This window comes from Magnolia sinica, chromosome 7, assembly GCF_029962835.1.
Source record: "Magnolia sinica isolate HGM2019 chromosome 7, MsV1, whole genome shotgun sequence".
NCBI lineage: Eukaryota > Viridiplantae > Streptophyta > Magnoliopsida > Magnoliales > Magnoliaceae > Magnolia > Magnolia sinica.
In genome coordinates, this window is record NC_080579.1 from 2,329,436 (window position 1) to 2,345,425 (window position 15,990).

A 15,990-nucleotide genomic window follows, 5' to 3' on the forward strand; every position below is an offset into this window, starting at 1 on the left:
TTCAGATTGAACAATTCAATGGGCTCCATTACAGTTGTGATCATTGTCAATAAGTTTCAGATTAGATACTTAAACCGTAGTCGTTATACACAGTTATTAAGCCGAATATAAAAACTTACGGTGTGGAGATCCTAAAGGAGAGAAATGTGATGGGTAAAGTTCTTTAGTCCTCTTTTTCTATAAATAGATATCTTGGTCCTCACCCACACAAAAGAGAACTTCAATCCCATAGATGGTTAAGGTGAATACAACATTCAAGTGAAAAATGTCTACAGGTAGGGGGCTAGGATCTCCCAGGACATGGTCCATCCATGGTGGGACACGAGATTTCAACAGGACTGAAAAACTCGATCGGGTCATGACTCGATCAGAACTCAAGAAAACCCTGGCTTAACTGGAAGAAACTCAGCACGACTTGGACCTCACACAACACGACGTTATTTACATATATCTTTTCTATTTATTAAATATTTAATAATACTGAAAAAAAAAAACTCAGAAAAACTCATATGAGTTTTCAAGAAACTCACCTGAGTTTTTGAGTAAACTACACTCAATTAAGCTACAGGTCGAGTTGAGTTGTTGTGATTTTATATTGTGTGTGTGCGCGCGTGAGAGAGAGAGAGAGAGAGAGAGAGAGAGAGAGAAATTACAGTCTAAATGTGGACTGTCAGTGCATTTCTCTTCTTGACCATCCATTTGCAAGCCACAAGTTGAAAGGTTAGGATTGTCCAAGGAGATTTTTGGGGCATGGTCCACCCACCACAGACCCAAGCACACAAATGGCCATTGAAACAAGGGCCACCACAGACCCAAGCACACAAATGGCCATTGAAACAAGGGCCCCTTGTATAATTCCTCTGCATCTATAATGAATGTAACTCATGTAAATGTAATAACATTTCTAGCTTCTGATATGAGATACAGTTATCCGATACCCTTTTTTTTTAAATCCAAGACAATTATCATGCACTTTTCTTTTTTCTTTTTACAATTGAGATTCAGGTTGGCCCCGCAAGGGTTGGCCAAACCTATCATATGGAAAAGGAACAAACAGCAAAATTTACAAAGCGAAAGCAGGAAATGGAATAATCACCTACAACCAAGTTAAAAACTGCACTTAAAATATGCCTTAGGTGGAATGATCACCTACAACCAAGTCATAGATTTACCTTAATATACAAACCATCTCGTGCCTATGAGTCATGCGCAGGACAACCAAATCATGCAAAAGGCAGAATCCACCATGAATATCACCCGGCATGAAAATCGGGCCATTCCATACATCGGATGGCCACCTTGTACAAAATAAAAATAAAAATGGATGGCTTGAATCAGAACTGCAAATGTTTCCAATCCAACGTAATTGCTTTGGCTTGTCTGATGAGTCTTGCAGCCTGATTTTTGCTTGAGGTGATCTCCATGGGGAGGCCCACCTTTTGAACAGAGGGTATGTCCTCTACATGTGAATGATTGGCATGCCAGATGGGTTGTACATAAGACTAACCTACGTTCACTTGTAGGTTACCATCACTCTATTCAAGAAAACTACATCTATTTCAACTGCATTTACTATCTTCCATATGCAACAAAGCATTTTGGAGTTTTTGAATAATTCTCTTACATATACATCTCATTTTAGAGATGATACAGGCAACAATCGCAGGTAGGAATGTGTTTGAGAACATACAGTATTGGTACAAGGGTTCGAAGTCAGGCCCCTTAACCCCCATGAGAAGAAACCCATATTGCATCCAACTATTGGATTTGGGCCGCTTTGAAGAGGTCTTTCCATTTTTCAGGGTCGCATCCCGGTCCTTCTCCCTGCACAATTATTTTTTCAGTTCAAACCACGGGCAAAGAACGTATAGGGTGCATTTGGATGCTCTATCAAATTGAATTACAATAATTAGTCTCGTATCATGGGAATAATCAGATTGTGATTTCCTTCTAGAGAATTCATTCTTTGCTCCAATTGCGATTGCATTAACTTCAAGCAGGACTTGAAAGGAACGTAGCTGCAATTAGAGCGAAAAAACCATTGTTATGCATTGACAGATGGAGAGCACTCCAGCGGTACCAGGCAGATGTGGGGCTCAATGATGTTTTCACGGAATCCAACCCATCCATAAGACGCTTCACCTCAAAAAACCTCCAAAGCTCAAGAATGAGCCCAATCCAAATCTCAAATGGGCCACAGCACAGGGAACATATTCAGAGGGAGGTTCATCGCTGATTAGTTTCGGGGGTCCACCGTGTTGTGTATATATAATCAAAGGCCATTCAAACCTTTTATCTGGTCTAGATGGAGGGTCGTTGTTTTGTGAATCAAGTGGGGCCCTGTGAAATTCAAGGGCGGGCATTCCCTCCCAGCTTGTTCCCTTTTTGTGGCTTACCTTAGTTATCAATCGGGCTGAGATTCGAGTGAACCGCTCAAATGCCCTAAACCGGCCCAAAATTCAAGCAATTTGTGAAGCTCATCTTATTAATGCATATCTCTAACCATTTGACACCATTACCCTCGGGGCTCATTTGGATGAGAGTAAATGGAGGTAAATGGGGGAGTTGGTAGTAAATAGGGGTAAATGGCATTTAAAGTGAGTTGGGACGAGAGGAAATGCATGGAAATGAAATGAAACGGGAGTAAATGGGCTTGTAAATGAAATCCTCTCTAAGAGAGGATTTCAAAGTAAATGGGATGAAATGCCTTTTTTAGCTCGCTTGGACAGTTGCATGAGTAAACAAAGGTGCTGCTATGCACATGTCCGCCATACACATGTGACGCAGGGATGAACATGATGAGGTCGATCACCGTCTTCCTCAAGGATAACTATTCTGAATCCACGGAACTTCTCTGGACTCCTCACAGAGGCTTCTCGAATCCACGAGAAAGAAAGCAAGCAAAATATAAAATAAATTCTATAAAATTCGAAATTGATTAATCAATGAAATAAACGAGTTCACAACCCTTTAAATAGGGATACCAAGCAATGGGAGAGAAATCAGAAGCAAACTACAACTAAAACTCCTAGAATTCGCAACTTACTATAAATAGTAAACTTACTATTTATAGACGGTTATGATGCTACTAGTGCGCAAGGTTTTCGGCCAAAAATAGTAAGTGTCCTATTTGGCTTCATCAAGCTGTTCTCCTAATTTTTCTAAGCTCTTTTTGCGTTGGGCGCAACTCCTAAAGCCCAACGGATGAAGAGTTATAATAAAACTAAAACTTACTATTTATAGTAAAAACAGAATTAAAATAAGGAAAAGACCGTCGATCCAAGGGTATTTTGCAAATCGGGGTTGCTTGGCTAAAGTAGCTCATTCTACCCCAAAATTATATATTTTATGCCCGATAACGAGATACGCCCGATCTAAGGTCCGACGGTCCGGATCACTTCTGTCGTCGACCGGGCCTTTTCTGATCCATCTTGGCCATGAAACTGTCCGCGACCTGCTCTACATCAACATGGCATGCTGATGTTACTCCGAAACAATCCAATTATCAGCTACATCACTAAAATCACACCAATAGAATAATCCAAACCATCCAAAGGTTAGCCATCTAAATGGATGGTTAAAAATCATCTTTGCAAGTTGCTTGTTTGTGATCCTAACATTTATGGCCCACTCGAGCCTCGAAATTTCCTCTTCTTTTTTTTTTTTTTCCTAAAGTATATATTTCAATGGGCTTATTACAATCATTTTGTTAAACATCACATATTTACACTTATTTGGGATATTAAAGCATATTTGGCATATCACATATGTTCCTGTGAATATATTGAAAATTCCAATGCATTCCAATTCTTCCCATTTACTCCCATCCAAACGAAATATTTGGATTTCAAATGCACATTTACTCTAATCCAAACACAACTAAGCCGTTTACTCTCAATTCATTTACCTCTAATTCAATTTCCCATTTACCTCCATTTACAAGCTTCGAAACCAGCCCTAAAGAAATTTGAGAAAAAATTAAAAAGAAAATTCTAACGAATGGTATCACAATCATTTAGGACCACTCAAAAGCCCCCAAAACAACCTGAAATTCATGCAATTTATGGAACTCATTCCACTAATGCATATCCCTTACCATTTGACACCATTTTTGTCAAGAGATTTGAGGAAAAAAATTAAAATTAAATTCAGGTAAATAGTGTTGGAACATTTTGGGACCACTGAAATGCCCCCAAAATGGACCAAAATTCATGATATCCATGCGATTCATCCCTCTAATGCATAACCTTAAGCATTTGACATCATCCCCCTCAAGAACTTTGAAGAAAAAATTAAAAGATAAATCCGGCACTATCATTCCAAAAAGACATGAATTTTAAATAATAAAAAATCAAAAATGGAAAAAGAGATGAAAAACATTGATTTAGAGCATGCATGTATACATACTCCAAAGATGTATTTGAACGAACTACCCACCAATATATATATTTTTTTTAAATGCTGAAAACTATATAAAAACCAGCAAAAAAAAGAAAATTTATACAAACATGGCCTTAGTAGTGTGTATTGGAGCAACACATGTGATCCTAATCGTAGCATATTACGTATGGGAGAAAGTAGCATATCACATGCCTAAATCTACTTTCCATTTAAGATATCTTTTTGAGCCTCCCTATCTTCTTTCGACTACTTTTTTCCTCAAACCATTTCCACCCTAAGTAATAGTCTATCTGAACCGAACTTTCAAGAACTCCATCTGTTCTCACAAAGACATACATAGACATACAGTTTATACGTGGGGACCATGTTGTAGTGAATTGAGGTTTGCCTAATGCAACCCACAATGGATAGACCAGCTGACAAAAAAACTCCTATGTTGTAAGACCTTACTCACCCATCTTGGGCCTTCCTTTCAGCTGAGTGCGAACTGCCTGTGGTATTTCTCAACTGTCTATTTGAATGACACAAACTGAAAGGTTAGAATTGTGCCATGTGCTATCAAGGATATTTTTTGGGGCAGGCCCATCCATGGAGGAGACCATCAGAACAATGATCTAGATCACTGAAACATGGGCCCCACTCATACAAAACTGAAAACCAAGGACACTTCATAGTGTTCAGTGGATGATCATCTAATTACTCAACATTAGAAGCCCAAGATCGGCTTATGGAAGAAATCGGAGGATACATCACCTACATGTTATCATTCTAGCGTGTCATTTTTCACTTGAAAGCAATCATGTAAGCTTAAAGCTTTTTGGCCAAACAGGTTTCAATTTATTTATTTTTTTAATAAAGGTAAATGGATTTCTACGGGTTTTTTTCCCAAGCTCATGGTGTGCCGTAACGGCCATTACAGGGCCATAAAGGTCGTTATGTAAAGGAAATGGTAGCAACGGTTACACATTACAGAGTTGTAACGGCAAAAAAGACCCGTAACAGCCGTTACAGCCCTCATAACGGCCAATTACACTCCCTGTAAAGGCCATAATGGCCCTGAGCTACAGGCTCGAACCCAACTGATTTCTACTTATTCAATAAATCCTCATAATATATGTAAAGGACTGATGCAGATGCGTACCTTGACTGAGTTGATTTCGTATATTTGGCCCCGAGTGAATTCTATGTCCAATGCCTGTAAGCAAGCTTCGGCTACAACAAGTCTGCTTACCTCTCCCACGAGTTTATCTCCTACAAAACAATAAAGAAAATAAATTTAAAACATAGAAGAGAACATGCAGCCCAAAGTGCTTGGGGGATTCCTACAGTCCCCGGTTGCAGGCAATCCACTCCTATATGTAAAGGTGACTGTTAAGACTCAAGAGGTTGCGTGCGGGATTAGCAAACCTCTTGTTTTGTATATTTTGCCAAAAGACAAGTTCCTCAAAATCAATACAAACTTTATTATTTATCGAGGACGCCATTGCTTTATGAATAAACAGCCACTTTCAGTCCTTCGGAGCATAAAAGCTACTGTGAAATATTGAAGAAAACCTTAAGAAGGGCCCATTTGGACCGTCAAAACCAGGGTTCGGAGATGAAACCCTGGTTTTGAATCTGAAACTCTAGTTCTGAGGCCCGTTTGGGAAACCCACCTGAAATCATTGAATCTCAAAACCACCGAACAAAAATAAGCGCTAAAAGGCCCACTCACTGAAAATCAATTGGATTGGTTCACAGGGAAAAGGCCTTTTGCAGAAGTTGCATCCAAACAGGCCCTTAGTTCTCATTCAAAAGGATTGCATGAGACATACCTTGTCCTACAACAACTGCACGACGTTCCCCTGCAGTTGCTTGAAGCAGAGTATTTAGATCATATGAAGTGTATGGCCCATCAGTCAATCTTCCAGCCCTGACACAAAATTAGAACTAATCCATTTCAGCAAGAGATATAAGAAAAGCAATTTCCTAGATGGCAGGAAGTTACTCAGCTACAAGGGAAGAATATATAACTCAAAGTACGAACCAAATCATGGTTTGCTAATTCCTCACACATGTACATGTCAGCTACTCAACATGCCACCACATTGGCACATGTGTGGAGCATCCTAGCTGTCCATCAGGCCAGTCAAGTAATTAGATGGGAGGCAGCGTATGAAAGAAATGGACAGCAAAATAAAGCTTGACCGAGTTTGGTTAGCCATTTATTTGTTTCATGCATTGACCCACTTGATGAGCAGACCAGCCTGATTTTGGGCCAAGGCAACCACAATTTTTGGCCACCTAATGAACAGCTTGGATCTCTCACATCCGTGCATCAGTTGGACATTTGGTGGGGTGTGGAGAGGCTGGTGTATAGTGTGTGAACTCATGTGAAATTGTTAAACCCCTTCCATGAGGGTTGGAAGTCACCAACGAGGGAAGATTATAAAACTTAGGGCACAAACCTTATTATGGTGTATGGAAGGCCAGAGCTGCGAACGAAATCCTCCCCCATCTTCTTAAATTTGAGAACACCAAAGAGATTCATGATGCTGTCAAAAATAATTTACCTACTAGATCAGAAGCTATGCAAGAATTTAGGTGGGCCACTCTTCTTGCACCACATTAAGTATATGCCTACCAAAACAACGTAAGAACCATGTTGCTAGAATTCGCACTACTTTGCTTCAAAGAGCCTAAGGGGCTGTTTGGATTTGGGCAAAGTTATGTCCCAACTAGTAGTCATGGACAACCATAAGTCCATTGTTTGTCAACCTCTTGTGCACGGGAACTGATTCATGGTCATATGTGATTGTTAGACCATATATTTGGTGTCTCTTATAGAGAGGTGGAACTAGTTGTCAATGACACTTTATAACTTCTGTGGATGTGTTTGGGTCATAGAAAGCCCTAAATAAAAACGCTAGTATGGTATTTGGAAATATTTCTTCAAGGATGAATGCTCATCCAAATGCACCTTCCTACTATCAATCATGACGTGTTTGGGTAAATATGATTTGGGCTTTCTATGACCCTAACACGTCAGCCCTTGGGTAGGGCTAAGGGGACACGCCGTCCATGTAGGGGGACCCCACGTGTGATAGCGAAGGGAGTGAGACAAAGGGTGCTCTCTCTCTCTCCCTCTCCCACGAACTTTTGAACGGTCCATATCACTGCCTATCATCATTGGACAGTCCAAATCACTATCCGCAGACCTTTGAACAGTCAAGATTATTGTCCATCATCATTGGACAGTCCAGTTGAGGAACCAACATCAGGTGCACTTCACGTGTACAACTGAAATTCCAATGTGTACAGAGGGTATTTTTGTCATTTCTCAGGAGGGAGGATATTTCCAACATTCAGCATGTTAGGGGCAACTTTTGTCCTTTAAACAAAATCTGGTGATGGATGTTAGCATAATTAATGAAGTTAGTAAAATAAAGTCAAACGCAAAATATTGGTGCTGACTTCTAAAGTATTTTTTATTTTGGGTGGTTATACTTATTTCTAATTAGGCCAAACAGTGGGTGGGTTTTCACTATAAAATAAAAAAATTAAAATCAAATTTTTTTTTAAAAAAAAAACCCTTAAAATTTACCCTTTTTTTTTTTTTTTTTTTTAAACGCACGCACACACACTCACGCGTAGTGGAATTTCACCACCTATGGGTATTCAAACCCTTGACCCGGTGTTGAAACTCCTGAGAGTCTACCACCGGAGCAAGAGTAAGGACCCAGCCTTAAAATTTACCCTGCGGCCACTTAGAATCAACAAAAGAACGTGAGGGTACTGGTGATCCTGCGGCATTGCTCACATGGCACATGGTCTATTTTAACATTGCATGCAGGAATGAATTACAAGCAGTAATTGTATACGAATAATATGTTAACTTTAATTGGGACCAGATGGCTCCATAAATCAAGAATCAAATAGGTGGGCCCCACATGCATCAGTACACAGCCACACAAGCCAACTTGGCATGCGTGGTGGACATCTAACCTGTGCAGGTGGGCCCCACCACGTAGATGACCTGACCAAATCAGGCTCAGTGGGGCCACAAATTTAAGTGTTGGCCAGTGGAAATGCTTTGGAATCATCCATTGTTGCCATGAATGTGCAGCCACACATTGAAATGATGCACAGGTCTGATGTTGTACGTGTGCAGAGTTGCACGTGGGCTTAGCAAAGCACTATTACATAAACTACATTACCAACTGGTGCCTCACATTTTAAGCTTCGCTTCCTAGTGAGTGGTTTACATACCTCCATGGCAATTCATCGTATTTCGTGACACCCACTGAGGAAACAAGAACAAATCTCTCCAACGTCCAAGGCAGTGCAGATACAAGATTCCGGATGCCCTCCCAATCTTCATGCATGAAAGTATAGTTAAGACAGCTGCGGTAATAGATCATGAAGGTTGGTAATTCAACCATTCAGCTCATGTTAGCATTTTCTCCAAGAGGCTGATGGCTCAGATGGTTAGAAAGAAAAGAACAAAGAGATCTTAAAGTGGGTAAAGATTAGGAAATTATTTGAAACATGCAAATCAATGACTACTTCAGCACAACCATGGTCTATGGTCTAACTGAAGTCATGGTCGTTGATCGAGTGGAATGGCTAAAAAGGATTCATGTAGCCAACCCCAATTAGTTGGGATAAGGCTTAGATGATGATGATGATCCCCACAAGAAAGCTGAAAGCAATCCCATCCCGACCAAGCATTGCCCATACCTACTCTTTCCGGTGTGTTATCTCCATCCCAGCGCTTCGAAGGGAAAGCCGTAGTGCCAGTGCAGCAAATTACATGTGTCACTCCCTACAAAACAAGATTCCAACATTTCTCTTTAGTAAAGAAACTATAAAAAATAGGCATTCGGTAGCATTTAAAGAGCTTTGTTAAGCCCACGTGTCCCGGCATTGTAAACAGATGCAATATCCAAGCCATCCATCTTGTAGGTTTGACCATGTAGATACTCTTGCATGAAAATAGATCTGGTCCTTTCAGCAAGTGGGTCATGATTTTAGCAACAGTTGGACAGGTAGAAAGACTTCACCCAAGTCAGCTGTATATATGTTTCATAAAATGCGGCCCACTGGACAAGTGCACAGACCTGGCTCTTATGCAAGAGCATCTACATAGTGGTAGCTCTCCAATGAACGAATTGGATCTCATACCAATGTGCCACACTGGCAGATGTATGGCATGTACATAAGCTGCCTTGTATACGTGCGTGGGCTTAGCAAAGCTCACATTTAAAACAGTGCTTAAAATGCAGTTTTGAGGTATCATGCTAGTCCCTTGGAAATCCAATGACTGATATGCTAGGATACACTGATTACTTTGCTTGATAACTTAATCTTGTTTTTTTCTTTTAATATCTCAAGAAATTATGAAAAAAAAAAATTTTTATTTAAAAGTAATTAAGATAGTTAAATTATATTTCATATCTCTATTACAGTTGCTTTTTCATCAATAAAATATAGAGTTAAAGGGTCATTTGGTCGCACCAAAGATAATGAAATTTCATGATATTTTCCACCAAATTGGACTGATTAATTATGAATTTTCATGATATTTAGTGAAACCAGATGCACCCTAATGCATGGCATGATTTAAAAGGTTATATATAGTGAAAAAATCATGAAAATAAATGTCCCAATAACGACAATTTTTATGCATTGCCAGGTAAACATATCACGAGAAATTTCCAACACCACACATGACTTTTCCATATCTTGAACACTGATTAAAATGCCACTTTCATCCTCAGTACAAATATAGCTCAAATAACAGAAAGAACCCACCTCAAATATAGAAGGATTCAGATCATTCGGATTTCTTGTATCCCCTTGGCAGACCTATCACATCAAAAGCAGTTAAAACTTCCATTTCATACCTCCAGGAAGTAGAACAGAATTACGTAAACAAATAATTCAAACCATTCAATTTGCGTAACCATACAAGTGCTCTGGATACTAGCTAGCGCTGCAACTTGTGTTTGGGTCGACCCGACTGCCCAACCCAAGTTTGGGTCGAGTTGGGTCAGCTTGTCAAGGTCCTTGGTTTGGGTTTGGGTTGGAAAACTCCAACAATTTGAAATTGGGTTGGGTTCAGGCTGAGCAATTCAGGTCGACTTTGGTCAGGTTTCGGAATAATCACATGTATTTGGGTCGGGTTGGGTCGATTTATGGTTGAGTATAGAGGAATTTGAGTTGGGTACAAGCAGGGAACCTTGGGTTGGAATTTGGGTCAGGTCAGGTCGGGTTGCAGTTTGGGTCCTCTTGAGGTCAGGTCAGGCTCATGCAAGATGCATATAGAGTAATCTTGTACCTTTAGTGTGCTCTCATCCTGTTTGCCGAATAGAGATTCTGCTTTTTGAGGGTCCCTTAGTAAGAGTCTTGATTTGATATTTCGGTTGATTAAGGATGCTACAACCAACTGCCCTGGAAGAAAGTAAATCCATAAAACCCCCAATCACCACAGAGCAAAAAAATAAAAAACTAAAAATTGATGAAACGCAGTAGAGTGCGGGCTGTTTTCACCACTGCACATGCAGCATACTTGTAAGACAATCCAGACTGTCTAAATCACAGGCCCCAATGTGGATAAATCATTAGCCCAAAACCTGCAATGATTGGATGACCTTAACCACTGGATTTTGCTTTGACCAATTTATTTTACCATCCAATTGATGGCCGGAGATCAGACAGTCTTCATCCATGAGGGGCCCTACAAGTGGATGGTGTGGATTGACTTGTATGTACAGAAAGCATATGATGGATGAGCCACCACCATTTGAAACAATGGCGTTGGACGCAAACCATGATATTGTCCTACTGAAATTTGGTAGCACTATTCCTTTGCTAATTAAATTAAGGACTCAAGCAATACACTTCATATATATATAAGCACTGGATTTTAGAGATGGCCAGATGGGTCCATTTTCATACATTCCATTAAAAAAATAATATTAATAATAATAAAATTAAATTAAAAAAGGAAACAATGCACTCAAAGGTGTTGGATTGTCACTGTATGTTTATGTTTCGACATCACCGTAAGGAAATCATAATAGCATTTTAGAACTTCGGCTAATTGAGTGACTGAACCACCATAATGAACTGACCACTGCAATTGTATAGGTTGTTGTAGTGTACATCAATCCGAAACATTCAAATTGTGGGCCCCAATACAGTTGATCATACTCAAGTGCATATCGATCATATACATGGCATCCACTAGTGTAGATCCAGCATCCCAGAATGTCCAAATAATGGGACTCAAAACCATATCATGTGGGAAATGTCAGAGTCATCGAGAACAAGAATTGTTTCATGCATGGTTTTTAGACTCGGATCAACTTGTTAGGTCTTGAGTCAAGTCAAGACTAGCCCAAGTCAGGGGGTGTGTCGACCTGACTCACCTGAGTTTTTCTTTTTTTCTTTTTTTACACACACCCACACCACATGGGCACTCAAACCCATGATCTCATAGATGAATCGCAGCCTATCTACCACTGAGCCATGGAACCGGACGTGTGGTTCTGGCCCGGACGAGTCTTGAAACCATTTCGTGTCACGTATTTCTCTTCCATAAAAATCTTCAAATAGTTTCTGCTGTCATCAATGCTTGTTTCACAACAGAGTTCAGATGCTATTCACAATCACAACAATGATTAAATACTAGGATCCTCTAAAAATCAACCAAGACTATAGTAATAGTTATCCCAAACCATCCAAATTGTACAGCCAATTGAGGATGCAGCAAAGCCCAAAAATCTCAAAGATTGAATGATCCGAACCATCCAACTGCTGGATATCAAATAAAAAGTAAAAAAAGAATGGTCATCAATCCAAATTCAATGAGAAAATGCAGATGATTACATTAGAGAAATGCTCCAGTGTTCTCAGAGCACTATAAGTTATAGTGCTGCCAGTCGCATCAGTCTGCTTGGATAGTCCAATCAATCAATTTGAACTGTCCATTAAGTCCAGAACACATTCCATGGGCTATGATGCAAAAATGGCAATGATCAGATGATCCAATCTATCCTTCATTTGGCCTTATTTTTATAGCCATCCATTTTCCAAGCCATGGATGGGATGGTTGCGATTGCCCGACAAACATGATTCTTTAGAATCATAAATATTCCATGATGGATCCTAACAAATATATGGATCAAATTGGTTAGTCAACCTATTTGTGAATAATCTTGACCGTCCATATTAAAGGGTATTGATCAAATCCTTATATTTGTCAGATCAGAGTGAGCTTTGCACACTAACCCATCAAATATGGGTTGGACCTAATGAACGGTCAGGATCAATGGATTGGGCTAAGTGTCCCAATGCAAGTAGGATTATATGTATGGCATGTGAGAGCAATGGAGAATTTCTCATTAACATACTTTAATTAGTATGAGTTTTGGGGCTATGCTCCATCCATAGAGGGGCCCACTATCTAGATGGTCCAGGTTAGCACATATGTATGGCATGTGAATTTGGATCAAATCATCAAAATTAAAATTGAAACATCAAATCAACAAAAAAAATTAGAGACCCAAAACAGAAATAATGGAAAGTAAGAGAGAGGAAGGCATACCAACGCCACCTGTACCACCGACAACGAGGACTAGCTTAGAAGATGAAGGGATGGATTCTGCGATTTGGGTCTCGACCGTGGATGCCTGAATCTCTTCTTCCTTCACTGCATGAGGAGCTGTTCTTCCTCCAGCAGTTGCAACCGTGACTGTATTTGAATTTGAAAGCTTGGAGGAGCAAAATACAGTCGAATTGAGAGATGGGAAGAGGAGAAGTTGTGGGTTTCTGAGAGGAGTTTTCAGGGTTCTGTTGATTGAGACTGAGACATCCTGGAATGGGTGGAAGGAGAGCTTGGAAGCCATGAGAGAGAGAGAGTGAGAGAGAGTGAGAGAGTGAGAAGCTGAGAGGATAGAGGTGGTTGCATTTAGAATGTTACGAAAATACCCCTGTTCGCAGCAGAATTGACAAATTTTCTTTTTATTTTCTTCACTTATATTTTCTTATTTATCAGCGGCTATACAGTGTTTTCTATGGTGTGGTCCACATGATGAGAATGTTACAGCTCATTTTAGTTCAAGACGATCATTATGGTAAGTCCAACATATTGGACGGATTGGATGTTATACATACATAACAGGTTGGAAGATAACCACTGGGAACCTGACTGTAATCCACCCACTGTTATCTTCCAACCTCTCATTTGTTTGCAGCATCCAACCCGTCCAATAGGTTGGGCCCACCATGTTGTCCACCTCGAACAAAAATTAGCCTCTAGGTGGACCACATTTGACTTTTGTTATTTATTAGCAGCCATACATTGTCTTCCATGAAACGGCCCACCTGTAAGTGGATTGGATTTATTTCGATGCAAGGTCATCCTCTTCTAACCTATTCGACCGGTTAGACGTTGTATACACATAATAGGTTGGATGTCATGAATACTACAGGGTGAGGTCATATCACTTTTGCATCAGTAGTGAGAACTTTTTGCACCGATGATTCTTTTAGGGCGTGTTTGATTCTCCAGAGAAATGGTAAAAACCGTGTAAAAAAAATAATAATTATTTCCCCCATACATTTGCAACATACTTATTTGACTGCTTACTTTTTGACACGAAAATGAAGAATATTACAAAATATCGGTGGGTCCCACTGTGATGCATTTCGCTTATCCACACCGTTAATCCATTATTACAGTTGAGTTCATAGGATGAGGAAAAAATCGAGGCATATCCAATACTAATCGAATACTTACAGTTAAAAACTTCGTGGGGCCGCTGTTTCTTTTGGCGTGGGCCACTTGAGTGTTGGATCCACTTCATTTTTTGTCTCATGCTCCAAAATACCTTCCCACATGATCCAGTCAAGTCCAAGTCCATCCAATTGGACCATTGAGGAGAAGTCTCAAGTCCATCCAATTGGACCATTGCTTGAATACCTTCCGACACGATCCAGTCACATGTTTGTGAGATCCAACTTGTCCAATTGGTGGCCTACATCGTGAAAATCATCTCATGTAAAATTCAGTCAAATCTACTATCAAGTAGAGTTGTGCATAGGGGTGTACATCGAGTCAAACCGAGTCCAGCTGGCCTCAACTCAACTCGGCTCGGTCATCAAGCCTGACTGGCCAACTCGGCTCGGTTTGGTCAGCAGCTCGGCCTAGCTCGGGCTGAGTTCGCCATTGAAGCATTTCCACAAACACCTGAACTGCAACTTCAAAATTCCACTGTTTTACAAACGGAGGCAATGGTTTTATAAGTATTTTATCAAACACCTTCTAAGTAACACCCGGTCAAGGGTTGAAGTATCCCACTGTTTTACAAACAGAGGTAATGGATCCTTACTCTTGCTCCAGTGGTAAACTCTCAGGAGTTTTAACACTCGATCAAGGGTTCGAGTATCCATAGGTGGTGAAATCCCACTACGGCATGAGTGTGTGGTGGTGTGTGTGCGTGTGTAAAAAAAAAAAAGATATTTGTTTCATGTACATGCTTGCCACCAGCCAAACCTTCCTTACCACCAGTCACATTTCATTGAGCCATTTTATCAAACAGTCGGTGAGCAACATCAATGGCAAAGTAATCGAGTCACCGAACTGGTTCGATTCGAGTTCGATCCAAGTCGAGTCGACCTGGGGTTGCTCGAACTCATTTTCGAGCTCAAAAAATCAATTCGACTCGGCTTGAACTCAGCTTTGAACTGAGTCGAATCGAGCTTTTTCGAGTCAAGTTGAGCGAGCTAGCTCGGTTTGTGTCTACCCTTAGTTGTGCATGAGCTAAATTAAGCTCATCTCGGCCAACAGGCTACCCCAACTCAAACTCAGCTCAACTCCTGACTAGCCAACTCAGCTCAGCTTGGTTAATTGCACGGGATAGCTTGAGCTGAAATCGAGCCGGGCTTCATCCTTAGACCCTAGTACAAATTTGATTCTACAAGTTAAGTTCCAGTTTAGTTTTTAGAGTCATATATATATATAATTTCTTTAAATATATAAATATTTATAAAAAAAATTATATTAAGTGAACTTGATCTTAATTGAATCAATTCAAATCGAGTTAAGTTTTGAGTCAAGTTGAGTCAAGCTCGGTTTAGCTTTAACTCAGCTTGAAATTTTTTCAAGCTCAAAAAATCAATTTAACTCGGCTTGAACTCATTTTTGAGCCAAGTCAAGCAACTTAATAGAGCTAACTCAGTTAGTGTATAACTCTACTATCAAGTAAACCATACTTAAATTTAATTAGTTATCAACGAACCAACAAGTATAATATCTATGGCGTGGCCCTCTTAATGAGTAGATAAGGATGAATTTTATATAGATTAATCTTCTTGGTGAGGAAAACCTCACCATAGGATCAAGCTAATACAAACCTACTATTAAAAATTACCTAGGACCTAGTGTAATGTTTATTTTTCATCCAACCTGTTGATTAGCTAACACAGGCCTGAATGAATTTTGCGCAAGTTAATCACCACTGTTTCTTATGGTGTGGTCCAACTTAGATTTGGATCTTCCTCATTTTTTAACTCATATTATAAAATGATCTGTTGAAATGGATG

The 15,990-nt window shown here is 39.9% G+C and overlaps 1 protein-coding gene across 1 annotated transcript; it reads right to left on the reverse strand.

Moving 5' to 3' along the window:
- Positions 1 to 1,538: 1,538 nt before the first annotated feature.
- Positions 1,539 to 13,319, reverse strand: LOC131250819 (uncharacterized protein At5g02240). Its single transcript, XM_058251161.1, has 9 exons — positions 12,992 to 13,319; positions 10,721 to 10,833; positions 10,195 to 10,248; positions 9,121 to 9,205; positions 8,650 to 8,755; positions 6,849 to 6,935; positions 6,216 to 6,313; positions 5,543 to 5,652; positions 1,539 to 1,824 (listed from the first exon to the last, which is right to left on the reverse strand). Exons 1-9 carry the CDS (start codon positions 13,290 to 13,292, stop codon positions 1,759 to 1,761), a joined length of 1,020 nt encoding a protein of 339 aa, XP_058107144.1. The 5' UTR covers positions 13,293 to 13,319; the 3' UTR covers positions 1,539 to 1,758.
- Between the last annotated feature and the right edge of the window lie 2,671 nt (positions 13,320 to 15,990).